Source organism: Oncorhynchus tshawytscha, linkage group LG13 (genome assembly GCF_018296145.1).
Source record: "Oncorhynchus tshawytscha isolate Ot180627B linkage group LG13, Otsh_v2.0, whole genome shotgun sequence".
Classification (NCBI taxonomy): Eukaryota; Metazoa; Chordata; class Actinopteri; order Salmoniformes; family Salmonidae; genus Oncorhynchus; species Oncorhynchus tshawytscha.
In genome coordinates this window covers 58,569,438-58,590,600 of record NC_056441.1, presented here as the reverse complement: position 1 = coordinate 58,590,600, position 21,163 = coordinate 58,569,438, and the positions used below count along the sequence as shown (strand labels likewise).

At 44.4% G+C, this 21,163-nt stretch overlaps 1 protein-coding gene and 1 pseudogene across 1 annotated transcript; both read right to left on the bottom strand.

The window, feature by feature from the left end:
• Positions 1-44: 44 nt before the first annotated feature.
• Positions 45-6,068, bottom strand: LOC112266097 (annotated as a pseudogene).
• Positions 6,069-6,151: 83 nt separating this feature from the next.
• LOC112265385 (thiamine transporter 2-like) lies at positions 6,152-10,526 on the bottom strand. The gene is made up of 5 exons (XM_024442632.1): positions 10,213-10,526; positions 8,060-8,879; positions 6,875-7,067; positions 6,590-6,731; positions 6,152-6,419 (listed from the first exon to the last, which is right to left on the bottom strand). Exons 1-5 carry the CDS (start codon positions 10,360-10,362, stop codon positions 6,195-6,197), a joined length of 1,530 nt encoding a protein of 509 aa, XP_024298400.1. The 5' UTR covers positions 10,363-10,526; the 3' UTR covers positions 6,152-6,194.
• Positions 10,527-21,163: the final 10,637 nt, after the last annotated feature.

The window sequence follows — 21,163 nt, the reverse complement described above, 5'->3', positions numbered from 1 at the left end:
AGTGGTCAGTTTCTTCAGCTCAGAGTCTTTGTTCAGGGCCAGTGTCACTGTCTTTCAGACTTGGAGGCTCCTCTGCAGTGATGGAGTCTCTGTGGCTTTACCACCCTCTCATAATCATGTACACACCCCTCAAAGAAAATGACAGCGATGGCTGAGAAGTAGCTTCCATAAATGGTGAACTGCAAAAAAAGTGGAAAAACTTTAAGCTTATTCCTTACTCTTCAGTCGTAGGGCTAGCAAGCAGGTCTTATTATTGTCCTGTGACACTTGAACTGTTAACTCACCTGTGGGATGATGCCCAAGCCGAGCCCTCTGCCATCCACCACAACGGCTGTGATGATAGTCTGAAGGACCAAAGCCCCAAAGTTGTTTGCTCCGAAGATCAGTGCATATCTCTCTGTGGAGATCTCTGTAGCAATTTGGAACCTGGAAGGAAAGGGGGCATGTTTTTCCCTCTACCAAATATTAAAGGGTAATTTTGTAACGTTTCAGATCTAAAAAGGGGTCCACGTCCCAGGCCATTTAGTTTTTTTTTTTTTAGATCCAGTTATATCCCACAATCTAAAATGAATAGAATAAATAGATCAACACCATGGGGCCGATTCAGACCCAAGTTATATGGAACGCAAATGGAACTTAATTCTATTTTTATCCCCTTTTCTCTCTGCTCCACATGTTTCAGCTATCAGGGTTCAGGGTGGAGATCACAGAAATGTAGGTTTGGTAGAGGGGTGTCGACAGATATGCTGTATTCTGACCTTGGTTTAATTCCCTCATAATTCCACCACCTTTATGCGTGATGAAACAATGAATAATGTCGAGCAACCTATCTGTTCTAAGTGGAGCAACATCTAGGCCTACTTTATTTTTTCCAATAGAAATAGCACCATTCTCCGTGCACTGTAACTTACAAATTGATAAGCGCTAGGTAAATGATTAATTGGTGTGGATAAGGGGATTGTAAATGTATTTTACCCTATGATTGCTGGAGACAAAATGAATGTAAAACCAGTCATATGGCAGAACTGAAGCATATCAATTTAACCCACAGTGAGGTTTATGAAATGCTGGCCTTATAACCTTCAGGGATGAATTTTGGAGACCCAAACTATAGACTTCTGTAGCCATGCACAAATGACAGCATAGTGCCAAACCTACCAAGTTTATTTATGATTTCTACAATGTTTTAATTATATGCCTGGACTTTTCACTGTTTTCTTTTCCCAATTTGTATGGTGTTAAATACTAGCCACTATCAGTAGCCATAGTCAGTTATACCAATACATTTTGAACTCACGTTAGTGTTAGTTTCTTTACATTTAGCATCATTCCATCACATCATTAGTTTACCTTTCATCCGTCACATTCGTGTGACTGTTCCTGAGGATCGCTAGCAATAGCGGATCATATTAGGCTAACGTATTACCAGCAATAATTTGGGACTATAGCCTATTTGAATCATTATGGAACGCAGACCATTCGTAACAGTTTCAACCTGGAGCCTGGCGCATGGTTCACGATGACTGGACTGCTGTCATCACAGTTCCATGATTAGTGAGGATCATTAAACCCTTTACAACCCTTTTCTGTGAAGTTATTTGGATTTTTTCGAATTATCTTTAAAAGACAGGGTCCTGAAAAGGGTCCGTTTCTTTTTTTGCAGAGTTTATTTAGCATATGGTATTGCGGGTGTAGTGAAATTCTTGTGTTCCTAGCTCCAATGTCGGAGTCCGTAGTATAAATATAAATATAGATGATGGGATATATAGACATTATGGACATAATAGGTATATACTATGTAGTATTTCTGTAGAATACTTAGGATAGAATAGTATATTTACAGCAATAGTTAATAGGGTAGGCCTTGACTAGAATACAGTATATACATAAACTGTATTAAAGTAACCAATGTCCCATGGCTATGTACATAGGGCAGCACCCTCTAAGGTGCAGGGTTGTGTACCGGGTGGTAGCCGGCTAGTGACAGTGACTAAAGTTCAGGGCAGGGTACCGAGCGGAGGCAGGTTGGTGGCATTGAGATAGAAGCTGTTCTTCAGTCTCTTGGTCCCAGCTTTGATCCACCTCCACTGACCTCGCCTTCTGGATGGTAGCGGGTGATCAAACTGTGGCTGAGGTCCTTCATAATCTTCTTGGCCTTCCTGTGACACCCAGTGCTGTAGATGTCCTGGAGGACAGGAAGTGTTTCCCTGGTGATCTGTTTTGTTGCAATGTCATGTGCATGTTTAAAGTGGCGTTTAAATAGAAAACAAATTGACAATACAACTTTCATAACAGTTACATACCAATAAAAAGAGACTAGCCTGCTGGCCTTACTGGGTCGATAGGAACATTAGCCCGAGCTATTTAGGAGGGATATCACAAATGATTGTCTAGTTCTGTTTTTCCTCCCGAGGGGTGTCCTATTCCAGCACCCAGAGGGGATTAGTTCAAAGTCCGGGTACAGGGGGTGGCTTGTTCTAAAATGATTTTGTGCAGAGGGCCCTGAACTTAAAGATCTCATCCAGACCTGTCTGTTTGACTCCAAGTACCTTGCTTGCTGTGGTGATAATCCTTCTCAGCATATTTCTCTGGCTGACAGTGGCATTGCCAAACCAACAAACAATACAACAAGTTTAAATAATCTCAATGAAAGATTTATCATAGTCCAGTCAACATTAAAAGATCCCAACTTTTTGAGAAAGTAGTCTCTGCTGACTCTTGTTGTAGATCAGGTCTGTACATTTACTCTACTCAAGCTTATTGTCCAAGAGGACACCCAGATATTTGTATTTCTCTACAATCTCTATGTTCTGACCTCTGATAGATGTTGCAGAGGTAGGTGTTGTACACTTCCTGAAGTCTATGCACATCTCTTTGGTCTTGTTGGTATTGAGGACCAAGTGTGATTGGTCACACAACTCTACAAAGTCATTTAGGACCGGGCCATGGTGTTCCTTGTCATCATGCAACAGGCTGATCAAGGCAGTGTCATCAGCGAACTTAACGAGGTGTCTGTCAGGATGGGAACTGACCCACTGTGACCTCTGGCTCAGGAAGTCCAACAGCCACAAAACCAGCCCCCCATCTAAGGAGTAGTCCCTAATGAATCTCTGTGCCAGAATGTAAGGCTGGATTGTGTTGACGGCAGAAGAAAAGTCATGGAATTTGGCACCCTCTAGATCTCTATAGACCATGTCAAAGAGAGTAAGAATGGCATCATCAACTCCTCTGCTGGGCTGATAGGCAAACTGAAACGGGTCGAGGAGCTTCTGCGTGGCACTGTACACAATGCTGTATCTGTAGAATTTTATGAATGTCTTCTGTGCCAAGCCAGATTATTGTCTGTGGTCAGAACCGGTCAGATAAAAACACTTCTACTTTGGGTTCTTCTTTTTGGTCCACTGCATGTTCACGCTTGCAGTGGTGTACACAGGGTTGGGCTTGGAGGCTCCTCTGCAGTGGTGGGCTTGGAGGCTCCTCTGCAGTGATGTACACAGGGTTGGGCTTGGAGGCTCCTCTGCAGTGGTGTACACAGGGTTGGGCTTGGAGGCTCCTCTGCAGTGGTGTACACAGGGTTGGGCTTGGAGGCTACTCTGCAGTGATGGAGTCTCTGTGGCTTTACCACCCTCTCATAATCATGTACACACCCCTCAAAGAAAATGACAGCGATGGCTGAGAAGTAGCTTCCATAAATGGTGAACTGCAAGAAAGAGTGGAAAAGCATTAAGATTATTTTTCAGTTACACAGTTCAGATAAAAAAATAAAATACTTTTTGAATGAACCAGATACTTAACATTGTTGTATTCTTTTTTTTTTGGTCAAAGATCCAGGACAGTTCATAACAAGGCAAAAGTCCAAGGTACCTATTCCTAACTTTGGATTATAACACTACGGTTGTGGGGGAAGAGTTGGGATCTAATGGTTTGTAGGGACTTGCCTCCTTTGACACTTGAACCTTAATCTCACCTGTGGGATCATGCCCAGGCTGAGCCCCATGCCATCCACCACAATGGATGTGACGATAGTCTGAAGTACCAAAGACCCAAAGTTGTTTGCTCCAAAGATCAGTGCTTATCTCTCCATAGAGAGGTCAGTAGCAATTTGGAACATGGGAGGAAATGATCACATTTGTTCTTGCATAATAATCATTCAAGTTTGGCACCTACATTTTTCTAATAGCAGTAATTCACAAACTCACATTGCAAATATGATAAGGCCCCCAGGCCAGAGAATGAGCCCAGGAACAACTCTGCCCACTGGGCCCAGTCCACTTGGATGAAACACATTCCATTGGCCGTCGCGGCACCTGTATGTCACACACATGATGTGATAAACTTACCATTAAGTACATATTAGTAGTGTGACTGCAGATTGACTGTTGATGATGATTGATTATTAATGCCAGACAAACATCTACAAATACCCAATTGTCATGTGTACTCCAATAGTTGGTGCTTCAATACTCACCAAACCGGTAGGACACAGCTTCCACCCCACCGTTGTAGATTGTAACTTTCTGGGATGGCTGTATATGCTCCCACAACACCTGTACATAGTTGATTGCCTCATTGTAGCCACAGGTAGCCAGTACCCACCACACTGACCAGTACAGCAGTGCCCTGGTTGAGTAGCACTGGAGAAAGTCTCTCCAACAGCAGCAGGAAAACTTGGCTGCAGCTCCTAGCCCTCACTGGCCCCTCAGTGGACACATCACCTGCACACCTGTCCCCTCCTTCTGGGGTCTGTGGTGGTTCACTTTGACTCTGCTGGAAGAACATGCTTCTCTGTGGCATGGGCAGGAAGAGGGAAGTCACCAGGGCAATGGAGATCATCACCAGATTAAGTACCAAGATGTTATTGTTGTAAGACATGAGGCTGAAACAGACCAGCAGCTGTCCCAGCACAGAGCCCACTGTGTAGCCTAGCAACTGTACACTACGGCAATAGGATGTAGCCTTGCTGTAGTGTTTCATGTCCACTATGCTGTAGATGTATGATAAGTAGGCCACCTCGCAGGCCGACTTCAAGCCATGGAAGAACTGCATCGCCTTAAAGGCTGCCACCACCTGCACCAATAGCATCATCGCCCAGGTTAGGAAGAAGTTGATGCACTGAAACACCACGACGGGCTTGTAGCGCTACCAATCGGTGAGCAGGAAGACTGACACCATCACAGCTAGGTAGGAGTAGGTCCACACAAAGTAGATCTCGTTGGTCACCTGGGTTAGAGTGCAACACTGCTGTCTGTTTGGGAGGTTGCAACATTCAGATAGAAAATTAATTGATTGATTGTAGCGACCTTAACCCAACATCAAGTGAGCGATGCCGCGACCTCATCAAAAGGTTCAGATCTCTTGCCGTAAAGGCTAAGGTGTTGGGCTGACAGCCACAAGTTCACAAGTTCAAACCCTGGTCCAGATTACTTCCTGACCTCAGTTGCTGCCATTAAAAATGTGTGGACAAGTGTGAGCATTTTCTCCCTTGATTTTCCTTTTCTTTATCAAGCTGGTAGGTAATACAGTGGTCAATAACATGGTTATATTACTGATAAAGTTGTAAAGGCACAAATACTCAATGAAGGAAATCGTTACACCCCTCTAAAGATAGTATAAGAGCATGAATACAATGCATTGAAATGTTTGTCCTGAAGACTACTGTACCTGTTCCACCATCAGGTTTTTGTTTGGACCAGTCAGGTAAGGGTAGATGAAGGGTACAAGAGGTTTCACAGTACCGCAGAACCCATAGATGCACAGCAGAGTGGTGGGCTAGCCCTATCCTGCCCTCCACCACTTCACAGCCTCCATCCTCACAGATCCACAAACAGCGATAGCCACTATTATCACCCACACATGTTTATACGTTATACAAAAAGCAGGTTTATCGCTTTACCTGCTCAGGTTAGTCTGCAGGTCACCTTTACATGACCCACACTACCCTTAATCCAGCCTGAGTCTAGTCACCATACGGAAGTCACCTTGGTTTGTTTGTGTAATCACTGAGCTCAGTCAGTCAATCAACAACTTGCTCATTAAAACATTTGCTAGTGCACATTTAACGTGGCCATGCCTATCAATTGAAATCCCTTCTCTTTTGAATGAATTAAAGAGAAGTTGGGACAAAACAATGCTTACGCAACATTTTGTTTTATTTTTATTATAAATACAAGTATGTAACACCATGCCATTACATTTTAGGGTGAACCCCTGAAGACGCCTTGCCCCCCCCAGTCTCTGATAGACGACTGTCTGTGGTCAGAGCAGAACCGGTCTGAGGAGGGCATCTCCACTTTGGGATCTTCTTTCTGCTCCTGGTCCATTGCCTGTTTAGGATGGCAGTGGTGTGCACAGGCTGTGTACATCCCTCTGATCAGGAAAAGCACTGATATTGCGGCATAGTAGCTGCCATAGATGATGAACTGGAGAAAGGGAAATTAAACTTTGGTTTTATTAGAGGGGCCAAGAACAGTAACAATGCAGTAATAATTTGCCACCAGGTGTCAATCTCTCTTCACTTTTGATAACTTGTGCAGTGATCAGTTAAAGGAATGGACAATGGCCTGTCTAGCTCTGCATTGTGCAACCATACCTGTGTGATAATGTCTAACCCCAGTGCAGTATCATCAACAACAATGGCTGTGAGAATGGTCTGCAGCAAGAGGGCGACAAAAGTGTTGACTCCGAACGTTAGAGCAAAGCATGCCATGGACAGGTTGGATGCAATCTGGAATCTAGAATGACAAAACAGATAACACTATGTATGGAATATTTTTATTGTGCATTTCTGATGAATGTCTATGGGACATGCATGGAAGGTATATGAAATAAATATAGCAGAGTTCATTGAAGTATGGCCTACAGAGTATTCACTTACGTAGTGATGGTAATCAGCAGCATGTAGGAGGCCTTGAAGATGACGTAGCCAGCATAGCTTGCCCAAATGTTGCTGGTGAGCCCAATCAGAAACACGGCCCCTGCCCCCACCGCAGAGAACACCCCCAGTGACAGCTCCCCCCAGACATCCCAGGTCACCTTTACATGACCCACACAGAAGGCTGCGGCTGCACCTATAGGACAGGGATGGGACAACAGTGGATGATTTCCTTTTTAGATCCTGAGTAAATACTTTTAAACTGCATCCTTCCTCCCTTCCTTGAAGCAATCACTGATCCAACGCTGTTGGCTGGATTAAAGCATAGGATTCAATACATGGCTTTCATCAATCAATCAATCAATCAATCAATCAAATGCGTTTACAAAGCCCTTTTTACATCGGCAATTGTTACAAAGTGCTTATACAGAAACCCAGCCTAAAACCCCCAAAGACCAAGCAATGCAGATGTAGAAGCACGGTGGCTGGGAAAAATTCCCCAAAAGGCCGGAACCGAGGAAGAAACCTAGAGAGGAACCATGCTCTAGGGGTGGCTACTCGTCTTCTGGCTGTGTCGGGTGGAGATTATAAGAGAACGATCCAGTCATATCAGATCAGTCATTACCCCAAGCAAGGACCGATGCTTCGAATTGGAACAGGACCCTCATCGTATTCCTAGGGGGGGGAAGTGTTCCTATCATAATTTATCAGGACAGTATAATGTCTCTATCCCTGAACACATAGGATAGAGGACAGGGGTTTGATTTAATTAAAGGGATACTTCAGGATTTTGATAATGAGGCCCTTGATCTACTGCCAGAGTCAGATTGACTTGTTCCTATAAGTCACTATCTCTCAAACCCAAGCTATCAGCAATAATCAGAGAAATCGTTACCCAAGTTATCACCTTAATTGAAGCAATTACTCTTCTCTGCGTGCAGAGCCCAACTTGGACCAAAGCGAAGATGACCATGGAACTACTTTACCTTAAGCCCATCGAAACACATTACCCATTTAATTGTGAGACCAATATTCAGCTGCGTTCTGGAATTTTATTAGTATGTTTTTATTAAGTAATAAAATAAATATTAGCATTGCAACATTTTATCTGAAAAACCCCAAGGCCCAGCTACTCCACTGAACACACACACACACACACACACACACACAGTTCTGAGATTGTCTTACCTACTACTGCGCAGATGGCCTCGACCCCTCCATTGTAGACAGAGGAGGTGCTGGATGGCTCTATGTGGTCCCACATCAGCTGGATGTAGTTGAACACCTGGCCGTAGCCGGCCGTGGCTAGAGCCCACCACAGAGACCAGTAGACCAGCTTCCTAGAGGAGTAGGACTCTCTGAAGCTGCTCCAGAGCAGCCTGCTAGCATAGACCACATTATGCAGGCTACACCAGCCAGTACTACTCCCAGCACCCTGGGTCCTACCCGACCCAGCACCATCCTCTACGGCCTCCTCTGCATCCTGGACCTCCTCCACTGCACTCGCTTCCTCCTCCACCTGGCCCTTGGTTCTCAGGCCCAGGGCAGCCTTCTCCCCCCTGAAGAACATCCCCTGCTGGGGCATGGGTAGCCAGATGGAGATGAGGAACGCAATGCTGAGAATCCCCAGGGAGATAGCATTGAGGTAGAAGTAGTCCAGCCCTGCCAGGGAGACCAGCATCTGGCCTATGGTGGCCCCTAGGGTGGAGCCTGTCAGCATGGCACTGCGGAGGTAGCCGGTGGCCCGCTGGTACCTCTCCGGAGGGATCACACTGTAGATGTAGGAGAAGTAGGCCACCTCCGTGGAGGTCACCACGGCATAGTTGAACTGCAGGAACGTCATGGCGGTCAGGCCGGGGGCGAAGCAGAGCAGGACATAGTTGGTGACCAGGAAGAGGCCCTGGACCACGATCACCGGCTTGTACCTCAGGAAGTCTGTCAGCAGGAAGACGGGGAAGAGGACGGCCAGGTAGGAGTACGTCCAGATGGGGAACAGGTAGTTGGTCACCTGAGGAGGCACAGGGAGAGGAGTGATTCATTTATCACTAGATCTATTCAATATGCACAGGGATACTGAATAGTCCCACCGGTCGTCTATATGAAGCAAAAAAACCACATAGCCCACTGTATACAGTAACCTGAGGATACACTGTATATACAAAGTATGTGGACACCTACATGTGGACACCCAAATTAGTGACTTTCAACGTGGCACTATCATAGGATGTCACTTTCCAACAAGTCAGTTCGTTAAATTTCTGCCCTGCTAGAGCTGCCCCAGTCACCTGTAAGTGCTGTTATTGTGAAATGTTTCGGAGCAGCAGCGGCTCCTCCGCGAGGTGGTAGGCCACACAAGCACACAGAATGGGAATGCCGGGCGCTGAAGCATGTAGCGCATAAAAATTGTCTGTCCTCGGGTTGCAACATTTACTACTGAGTTCCCGAACTGCCTCTAGAAGCAACGTCAGCACGATAACTGTTAGTCGTAAGCTTCATGAAATGGGTTTCCATGGCAGAGCAGCCTAAGATCACCGTACGCAATGCCAAGCATCGGCTGGAGTGGTGTAAAGCTTGGCGCCATTGGACTCTGAAGCAGTGGAAACTCGTTCTCTGGAGTGATGAATCACGCTTCACCATCTGGCAGTCCGACGGACACATTTAGGTTTGGAGGTTACCAGGAAAACGCTACCTGCCTGAATGCATAGTGCCAACTGTAAAGTTTGGTGGAGGAAGAATAATGGTCTGGGGTTGTTTTTCATGGTTTGGGCTAGGCCCTTAGTTCCAGTGAACTACACAGCATACAATGACATTCTAGATGTTTCTGTGCTTCCAACTTTGTGGCAACAGTTTGAGGAAGGCCCTTTCCAGTTTCAGCATGGCAATACCACTGTGCACAAAGTGAGGTCCATAGAGAAATGATTTGTCGAGATCGGTGTGGAAGAACTTGACTGGCCTGCACAGAACCCTGACCTCGACCTCATCAAACACCTTTGGGATGAATTGGAATCCTGATTGCGAGCCAGGCCTAATCGCCCATCATCAGTGCACAACCTCACTAATGCTCTTGTGGCTGAATGGAAGCAAGTCCCTGCAGCAATGTTCCAACATCTAGAAGAGTGGAGGCTGTTATAGCAGCAAAGGGGGGACCAACTCCATATTAATACCCATGATTTTGGAATGAGATGTTTGATGAGTAGCTGTCCACATACTTTTGGTAATGTAGTGTATTTCATTCTATTGTTATAGTGTGCATCATTTACTTTCCTATCACAAACTTGTTACCAAATCCATTCAAAACTGTTCATGTGTAGCATACAGCTCTCTGCTGCTGGTTACTTTACCACTTCCTCTGAGATGTTCTTGTATGGTCCAATAAGGTAGGGTGTTAGGAAGGGCTCAGCTGGTCTGCAGTTGGCGAAGAACCCATAGAGCGACAAAACGGCTGTGGGAAACACCCAGCCAGTGGACTTCAGCTTGGCCCAGGAACCCATTCTGGTAGGCTACCCCTTATTTCCCCCTCACACGCACTACCTCTGGGTCTGAGTCCTGTGTACAAATGGGATCTGTTGACAGTAGGCAGCAGTAGATCACTTGGCCAAGTCCTTGTCGGGGAAATTTAGGAATTTAGTCTGTCTATGAACTACATGTGCATAACTGAGAATGCAAGTTTATATGAGGGAGACTTTGAGCTATTGGGAAATAGTCCCACTGATGGTAAAATGAAAGTTACGTCAGCCTCAGTTATCATGACACTGAGTTTACCACGTTTTTCTAAGCTCTATTGTTGACTTTATGTAGATGTTTTGTGCACAGTTATGGAACAAGTTCTGTCTTTTTTGAACAGGTTAGTTGTGGGTGAGTTGTGTGTTTCAGTCCATCTGCACATGCATCCTGGCCGAGCTCTAGCTAGTCTGTCGCCGTAACAACGCTTTGTTTACAAGGGATTCTGCTGGAGGAGCGAAGTTAAACTCAAACGATTCTTTCTCAGATATTATCCACCAGGTAATGAATATGCTGTTGATGATGCTAAAATACTTGATAATTAAGATACTAACACAGACACTTTAACAGTGGTGCTGTTCTGACCTAGAGCTAACTGGCTAGGCTAGCCCAGAGCCATAACCTTAGGTCTCTGTGCTAGCCAGACCAGTTAGCTGTAACAGCAATTTAATGCATGGCGCACAAGTTGAAGTTACAAGTAGGCCTGAAGCAACTAGTATCTCATAATTGGTCTGGTTTCGAATATTGAATTGATGCCTTTTGTTCACAGGTATTGTTGATGTTCAAATACTGGAGAGTTGAGACCAAATCACGGACGCTGGACAGAGTGGATTTCAGTTGTAACAAAAGGCAGTTTTAATGAGTCAAAAGATATCTTGTCCTGCAGTTTTATGTGCACGGACCTAGTTCATATAACTCATTAAGTGAGTCAGGTGAAAAAGGGACCTAGACATTGTTCACAGCAGATTTTCAGCTGCTGTCATGAGGGCCTCCATGGTTCCGTGGTCGGTGGCTCTTGCTAGAAGTGCTTTCATGTCTCCTAGGCAGAGTTGCAGGCCTGACGTAAGTGTCTGCAGTTGAAGTAGCCACGCTGAAGCTCCCCCATGTAAGCTAGGCATCTGTTCTATCAAGGTTGTTAAATCAGTCATTTTCCAGGGCTGGTACTCCAAAGTGTGTGCATCACCTGGTGTCGGTCGCAGGGGGTACTGTCCTGCCATCTCCTGCTCTCGCTCTCTTCTATCAGCAATTCTGGAGGACCGACGGAGTGTTTCGGACCCCATTGATTCGGTAACTTCGGTTACTGTTCCTCTCATTATGCCTTCCACACGGAAGGCTCCCTCTCTGTTGTTATCTTGGTTAGCTATAAGCTCCCTGAGTTCCTTAGCTCGAGCTATTGATGATTGCAGCAGCTCCTGCATCCTAGTCACGTTTGGAGCTCCCATCGGAGCTGGGGTGAGCACCATGTCAATTTCTTCTTCGTTTTCAATATCCATGCTCTGATGACTGTCCTCCCTATCCGTCCGATAGAAGTGGTTTGAATCTAATCTTGTTTGTAGGTGTCCTCTCGTTTCAGAGGTGAGAGAGTTCACAGAGGAGCATTGCGGCCTCCGTTCCTGGGGGAGGCCTCCTGCGCCTGGAGTCCCAGTTTCGAGCTGTTCACATACAATATGGCCACCCGTTATCCCCAGTGTCATTTCCCCTTTTAACTCCCCTTGCTGTACTCTCAGAACTGGAGCCTGTATTGCGGGAGGTGCCCTGGGCAGGAATGGGTTGTTACCGTGGAATGGGTTGTGTGACAGGCTCCGGTGATTTTGTCCCTTTGAGTATGGCGGGGGCTGAACTGCCTCCATTGTCAATTTTGGATATAGTGAGGGAGAAGCGGCCTCAGGGGGAGCCGTGGGTAAGTTCTCAGGCGGGGCTTTAACATCCCCCGTCGACGCAGAAGCCACGCCCATCATTTCCGGTTTGTCTTTTGGCAGCACCCTCCTACTTTCCTGTATAGCCCATTCCCCTATTTTTAGTTCCACTTCCGCTCTCTCTCTGTCTCTTGTGCCTATTTTTTTTCTTGTTTCTCTCCGTCTCACTCGCTTTTGCCTGCTCTACTGCGTCCTCTAGCTCTTTCTGCATACCTTGGAGTTCCCCCCATGTAGGGGGTCCTCCGCTAAAGTAACCCGCTTGTGTCCATTTTAGCCGTAATCCTTTCCACACTTTCTCCACTTTCTCATACTGTTCTTTACCTCTCGCTCTATCAATCATACTCTGATCTAAATATTCATTGAATTTGAGTTTGGGCATGGTGGCTGCAGACATTTTATCTAATTTCTCTGATATTGTGTATAATGCGTTATCTAGGTTTTAGTCAGTCCTTTGTGTGGTGTTTATTCCTATCTTTGTATACCCAGCCCGTCCTTGATCGAGACCAGGGATGTGCTGTGGAGCTGACTCAGACTTCTCCCATGCGCCCCCACCCTCGCACAGAAAGATCTTATCAGTAACCTGGTGGCATTCACGTGTGTGCTTCTCCGGCATGTAATTTGAATTTGTTCAGCGATTTGTTTAGGTATTTTCTAGAAATGATTCGGCGATTTCCTTTTGGAACAATATATCAGTGAATATATGCGGTTCTATAACAATTGTCAGAGTAATTCTAGCTCTGTAGGAAATATAGATAGAAATTTAGACAACTAAAAGTTGTTCAGTGAATTATTTAAATACTTTCTGCAAATAATTCAGTAACTTCCTTTTGGAACTTATATCAGTAAATTCAAGCGATTCTATAACAATTGTCAGAACAATTTTAACACTTTAGGCAATACCAGCAGAATTGAGAAACTGAAAATCAGTGTTAGCCCGGCCGCTGTCAATCAAAGCGTCACGTTGATTCGACTATTGGGTGGCTAGGCTATCAGCACGAGTGCATAATAGCCCAGTTACGTAACTTATCCTGGCGGTTACTCCACAACAAACGTTTCTCTCAATTTAATTTCCCCGGTCTCAAAATCGTGGAACGTCAACTCTAGTTCATACGTTTTCTCAATACTACATTCATTCGTACGACATTCACCTTGAATTTCCAACATCCATAATTGTGTCCTTTACATGTTAAAACACAGCCTCTGCTTAACCTCACCTCTATCAGATTTCAGAACAAACAGGGTCCCGAAGGAATTTAACACATTGGTCAATCACAATTCACACATTCCTATTAAAATAACTCCTCAATACTACATTCATTCGTACGAAATTCACATTGAATTTCCAACATCCATAATTGTGTCCTTTACATGTTAAAACACAGCCTCTATTTAACGTCACCTCTATACACAACCTAATATATTTATAATTAGGACAGTTTTCTATGCAGATTTCAGAACAAATAGGGTCCCGAAGGAATTTAACACACTGTTCAATCACAATTCACACATTCCTATTAAAATAACTCAGTATAAGCCAATTAGAAAAAATAAAACAAGCAAAACAAGATCTCTTTGATCAATGCCTTAGGTTCTTATGTAAAAATAATTTGGCAACGATTCATACTCACGCTCAGTACTTTTGGATCAAAATTTGGTTTAGACTATAATACAATATGCAGATTTCGATTTAACAGGCTCTGCTTACCTTATTAGTAGAGCGCTCTGATCAGATTTCCTGAGGCAAGATGAATGGCTGATTTTCTCCTGGTTCAGGTCACTCTTCTGTCTGATTTTGAGCCGTGATCAGTTTCGTCCTCTCACACCAACTTATCATAGATCGAATTCAGGAATAACCATCCTCATGCTACCAAGTTTGTTGATGTTCAAATACTGGAGAGTTGAGACCAAATCACGGACGCTGGACAGAGTGGATTTCAGTTGTAACAAAAGGCAGTTTTAATGAGTCAAAAGATATCTTGTCCTGCAGTTTTACGTGCACGGACCTAGTTCATATAACTCATTAAGTGAGTCAGGTGAAAAAGGGGCCTAGACATTGGTCACAGCAGATTTTATACATGGAATATGTAGGTGGAGTCTTGTCGTGTTGGTCTTCTGACTGGTCCCGAAGGGTTGGAGGCGGACCTGCTCTAGCCAGAGCAGGAGCCCCATTGGTGCACAGCAGAGTCTTGTTCTGAGCACCCGACCAGTAGAGGGGGGTGAGATGTGTGTTTATACAAGGAGATATTTGTGTGTCAGGAAATCTGATACAGGAGAGCAGAGGGGGTCATGAAAGAAGAGAACAGAGGGGGTCAGTTTTATGGCTGGGTGTATGTGTTCTTGCGATGGAATGTCTTTGTTTCCTGGGGTGGTAAGACAACAGAGCTGAGGGGGGGTAGTTTTATTGCTGGGTGAGTGAGCTGGTTCCTGTTTTAGCAGGGGTAAGTAAGATGACTTGAGTCAGGCGGTTTGGCTTGGCGCTGTATAATATATGAGCTTTGTGTATGAATGTTTACATATATATATATATATATATATGACAGTATCATCCTGGAATATGAAAAAGGAGGAGCTCTGAAGACTAAATTCATTGATTTGTTGGATTTGTCTCAAGTGTGAGTAGACAACAGTACAATTCATGTTTATGAATGAGATGCTGTGTTAGTGACAGTGTTATGTACAGGGCTGCTAACTTTTGAAGAAAGCTTGGAGTGATATTTGCTATGTGAATTTCATTGCCCTCTGGCACAACTCCTAGAGGGGGGACTGGGGGTCCTCATCAGGAAAATTGTACTGTTTCATGGCTCATTTACTGCAATTCTACGTATTTTGACATAGCTCAGGCCTATGACCAAATAAATAAATAAAAAAACAATGGCCAGCTGTATACAGGATGCTTTGAACATTACTTGAACACTCAAAATTTGACGACTTTGGGTGGGGATGACATTTTTTTAGGTGGTTTGACACTTCATTCATTCAGACAGCAATGAAATGAGATAGAAACAGTGGGAAGGTTGGAAGCACGGATTGATCCCTGTTCTCAGGTAGAAAGTTTAATGCAACACTTGCCGGGGAGTGTTACCACTAAGGCTGTTACGGTGATCGTATTGCCGCCACACCGGCAGTCACGAGTCATGACTGCAGCCAAATTCCATGTGACCGTTTAGTCATGGTAATAGGCTTCTCCAAGCTCTGATGCTGCTGATGATCATTAGTAGCCTACCAAACTTGATAACTGTCTGGTACTCAGCACTCTATTGTCCCTGTAATCAGTATGACATCAATGCAAATGTTATTGAAAATCTAATCACACTTCATGAGCTCATGTTGCGCAACATTTCTATAGGCTATGCAGGTTTTTATTTTATTTATTTCACCTTTATTTAACCAGGTAGGCAAGTTGAGAACAAGTTCTCATTTACAATTGCGACCTGGCCAAGATAAAGGAAATAATGAATGGGGCCATGTATCGTGAGATTTTGAGTGAAAACCTCCTTCCATCAGCAAGGGCATTGAAGATGAAACGTGGCTGGGTCTTTCAGCATGACAATGATCCCAAACACACCGCCCGGGTAACGAAGGAGTGGCTTCGTAAGAAGCATTTCAAGGTCCTGGAGTGGCCTAGCCAGTCTCCAGATCTCAACCCCATAGAAAATATGGGCCAAAATACCAGCAACAGTGTGTGAAAACCTTGTGAAGACTTACAGAAATCGTTTGACCTCTGTCATTGCCAACAAAGGGTATATAACAAAGTATTGAGATAAACTTTTGTTATTGACCAAATACCTATTTTCTACCATAATTTGCAAATAAATTCATTAAAAGTGGGAGAACTTGCACAATTGGTGGCTGACTAAATGCTTTTTTGCCCCACTGTAGGTGGCCATATATGGATGTTAAATTTTACTATATGGGCTGGTTATGAAGGATTCTTCTAACCCATCACTTTCTACTACATATAATAATACAATTAAATGATATCTTTACATTAAAAACCAAAGTCTAGCGGAATTCCAGTCATTCCAATAAATGATATACCCCTTGATCTTCAAGAATAGGATTTGGAAATATGGAAGTATAGATTAGCCACATTGTTTTACCTGAGCATGGCCCCAAAACTAAGGATTTATTAGCCAGCACAACTGTCTGGTTTATGATTTTGTTATCATGGAGGACTGATTGGGCTCATTGATTTGAGTTGAAAAATAAATATGCGCTCATGGAATGGCATTCTTTGCCAAGAGTGTGCAAAGCTTTCATCAAGGCAAAGGGTGGCTACTTTGAAGTATCTAAAATCTAAAATATATTTTGATTTGTTGGTTACTACGTGATTCCTTATGTGTCATTTCATAGTTTTGATGTCTTCACTATTATTATTATACAATGTAGAAAATAGTAAAAATAAAAAACAACCCTTGAATGAGTAGGTGTGTCCAAACGTTTGATATATATGATGTATAGGTCCAAAAAATAGATGTAGCAACTACAGATTGCCCCTTTAAGTCTATCAAAAGTGTGTAAGTACAGTGCCACTGACACGGCCTGCAACGGAAACATGCAGTCTCTCCTTCACTGCAGCCGAAGTGAGTAAGACATTTAAACGTGTTAACCCTCGCAAGGCTGCAGGCCCAGACGGCATCCCCAGCCGCGCCCTCAGAGCATGCGCAGACCAGCTGGCCGGTGTGTTTACGGACATATTCAATCAATCCCTATACCAGTCTGCTGTTCCCACATGCTTCAAGAGGGCCACCATTGTTCCTGTTCCCAAGAAAGCTAAGGTAACTGAGCTAAACGACTACCGCCCCGTAGCACTCACATCCGTCATCATGAAGTGCTTTGAGAGACTAGTCAAGGACCATATCACCTCCACCCTACCTGACACCCTTGACCCACTCCAATTTGCTTACCGCCCAAATAGGTCCACAGACGATGCAATCTCAACCACACTGCACACTGCCCTAACCCATCTGGACAAGAGGAATACCTATGTGAGAATGCTGTTCATCGACTACAGCTCGGCATTCAACACCATAGTACCCTCCAAGCTCGTCATCAAGCTCGAGACCCTGGGTCTCGACCCCGCCCTGTGCAACTGGGTACTGGACTTCCTGACGGGCCGCCCCCAGGTGGTGAGGGTAGGCAACAACATCTCCTCCCCGCTGATCCTCAACACTGGGGCCCCACAAGGGTGCGTTCTGAGCCCTCTCCTGTACTCCCTGTTCACCCACGACTGCGTGGCCATGCACGCCTCCAACTCAATCATCAAGTTTGCGGACGACACAACAGTGGTAGGCTTGATTACCAACAACGACGAGACGGCCTACAGGGAGGAGGTGAGGGCCCTCGGAGTGTGGTGTCAGGAAAATAACCTCACACTCAACGTCAACAAAACTAAGGAGATGATTGTGGACTTCAGGAAACAGCAGAGGGAACACCCCCATCCACATCGATGGAACAGTAGTGGAGAGGGTAGCAAGTTTTAAGTTCCTCGGCATACACATCACAGACAAACTGAATTGGTCCACTCACACAGACAGCATCGTGAGGAAGGCGCAGCAGCGCCTCTTCAACCTCAGGAGGCTGAAGAAATTCGGCTTGTCACCAAAAGCACTCACAAACTTCTACAGATGCACAATCGAGAGCATCCTGGCGGGCTGTATCACCGCCTGGTATGGCAACTGCACCGCCCTCAACCGTAAGGCTCTCCAGAGGGTAGTGAGGTCTGCACAACGCATCACCGGGGCAAACTACCTGCCCTCCAGGACACCTACACCACCCGATGCTACAGGAAGGCCATAAAGATCATCAAGGACATCAACCACCCGAGCCACTGCCTGTTCACCCCGCTGCCATCCAGAAGGCGAGGTCAGTACAGGTGCATCAAAGCTGGGACCGAGAGACTGAAAAACAGCTTCTATCTCAAGGCCATCAGACTGTTAAACAGCCACCACTAACATTGAGTGGCTACTGCCAACACACTGTCAATGACACTGACTCTACTCCAGCCACTTTAATCATGGGAATTGATGGGAAATGATGTAAATATATCACTAGCCACTTTAAACAATGCTACCTTATATAATGTTACTTACCCTACATTGTTCATCTCATATGCATACGTTGATACTGTACTCTATATCATCGACTGCATCCTTATGTAATACATGTATCACTAGCCACTTTAACTATGCCACTTGGTTTACATACTTATCTCATATGTATATACTGTACTCGATATCATCTACTGTATCTTGCCTATGCTGCTCTGTACCATCACTCATTCATATATCCTTATGTACATATTCTTTATCCCCTTACACTGTGTATGACAGTAGTTTTTTTTTTTTTTTTGGAATTGTTAGTTAGATTACTTGCTCGTTATTACTGCATTGTCGGAACTAGAAGCACAAGCATTTCGCTACACTCGCATTAACATCTGCTAACCATGTGTATGTGACAAATAAAATTTGATTTGATTTTGATTTGAAGTTTGAGCATGTGTTCATTAGACCTATGGATTTATTTGTTTTATCAGAATGAATTAGATTGAGCAATAAAAGCCCCACTGTTATTCCACAGGCTGGGATCTGCACTATGCAGCTGTTGCAAGAGCATATTTTTCACTGGCTGTCCACTGGTTTCAAAAACATGAATTGATAGGCAGCTTAAACTTCTTTAATTCAACCATTGTTGGGTTCAAATACACATTTAGATTTGTGAACAGCCATTCACAACAACCACAATCCGTAAGGAGCAAATAGCTAAATGAGAGAGTAGCAGTGTGATTCACATCAACACACTAACATTATGTAGATATTAATAATAAGTGATATCTGTATCGCCGTAGACTACAACACTACTGTCATTCTTACCTCCAAGCGTTTATTCAAGTTGGATAATCGTTGGATGTCGACAGTGTTGGGGTTCGTTTCCTCGTTCCTTGTCAATCATTGACTCATTGGTGAAATTAGCATTATGACAATATCTTTAATTAAATCATTCAAAAACCTTTATTAATGCAATTGCAGACAGAAGTTGACAACAGGAACGTACGCATGTTTCTGAGTAAGTTCTGCAAAATATCAAAGGTCCCAAGTTATTTTATTAAACCTGAAGTCCAGGCCTTGTGATGTCACTGCATACGTCATTACTGTCTACTCATCAGACCAAGCCCATGCATACATTGCTATATAAACTTGCAAGAGAGATACAATAGTTCTGGTGTTTACTAAGGACTAGGCAATAAATGTCCACTCCCCAAAGTTGATTTATTGTGGAATGTCTGACTAGTCTCTTATTTCCTACACTCCTATGCAAAGTTCTCAGTCACACAGTTCTCCGAGGGGTCTCTTTATAAGAGGCAGAGAGACTAGAAAACAACTGTGGAACAATACTAAACCTCTATAATTAATATATATATTGTTAATCTGTAGTCTAGGACCCTATAAATGTAAGGAGGGCGGGGTCTTATAACCCCTCCCCTTCTATTAATACAACATAAGCATAATCAATTATTATAATAAATCAAACATTTGGTACAGCCACTATCATGACCCCTATGTGAACCCTTGACAACAGCAGTCACACCATTGGTAGATAGCTTGGACTGTAGCCTACAAAAGCCTATTCCTGCTCTTTTCCTGCGATCCATCAAACACATCTGGTGTGTCATCATAGTGGTCTCTGACTTGTGGTCAGACTCGCTCAGGTGGAACAAACTTCAATTTGCGCCTTTTTTCCATTCTGAATTGAATGTCATTGACAAAACAGAGAAGTGTCAAAGATTTTTTTTCGCAAACATCCTTTATGAATTTAGAAGTAATCCTCGAAGTAATCATCTAGTTTTTCAAAAGTATCGGTAATCTGATTATAATATTTCTGCTGGTAACGTAACGGATTACAGTTACCGTTTTTTGTAATCCCTTACATGTAACATGTAATTCGTTACTCCCCCACCCTGAGTATATGTAAAGACAAGATTAAATAAAGAATAGTCTGATGGGTGACAATATTTTATATATTATCACTTGTGAATGACGCCCAGCTTGTGTGCAGTAAGGCAAGAAACAGCGCATGCCTTTTTTTTGCAACTTTTTAAAATCATAGTTGACCACCTCAGATGAGGGCCCTCTGCCACGCCCATTGCCTAAAGTCAGCACAACCTGCCCCGGGACGTCTTCCTTGGGGCTCTGAGTACCAGGACCTCCGGGAGGTGTTCAGCAAGGCCCGTGCCACTTCGCTCTCGCCACACGGGCCTTATGACTGCAGGATTGACCTTCTCCCTAGCACGACTCCGCCCCGAGGTTGACTGTACTCTCTTTCGGGACCAGAGACCAAGGCGATGGAGACCTACATTGGGGACTCCCTTGCAGCAGGATTCATCCATCCTTCTTCTTCTCCCGTCCGCGCAGGGTTCTTCTTTGTGGAGAAGAAGGACAAGACCTGCGCCCGTGGACCTGCGCCCGTGGATCGACTACCGGGGTCTCAATGACATAAATCAAATCAAATCAAATCAAATGTATTTATATAGCCCTTCGTACATCAGCTGATATCTCAAAGTGCTGTACAGAAACCCAGCCTAAAACCCCAAACAGCAAGCAATGCAGGTGTAGAAGCACGGTGGCTAGGAAAAACTCCCTAGAAAGGCCAAAACTTAGGAAGAAACCTAGAGAGGAACCAGGCTATGTGGGGTGGCCAGACCTCTTCTGGCTGTGCCGGGTGGAGATTATAACAGAACATGGCCAAGATGTTCAAATGTTCATAAATGACCAGCATGGTCGTATAATAATAAGGCAGAACAGTTGAAACTGGAGCAGCAGCACGGTCAGATAGACTGGGGACAGCAAGGAGTCATCATGTCAGGTAGTCCTGGGGC

Excerpts from the sequence above, each read along its gene's own strand:
- LOC112265385 (XM_024442632.1), bottom strand. The coding sequence starts at position 10,362 with ATGGGTTCCTGGGCCAAGCTGAAGTCCACTGGCTGGGTGTTTCCCACA. Across the intron at positions 7,068-8,059 it reads GGCCATCTGCGCAGTAGTAG|GTGCAGCCGCAGCCTTCTGT; the intron begins GTAAGACAATCT and ends CCTGTCCTATAG. Across the intron at positions 6,420-6,589 it reads GGTTAGACATTATCACACAG|TTCATCATCTATGGCAGCTA; the intron begins GTATGGTTGCAC and ends CCCTTTCTCCAG.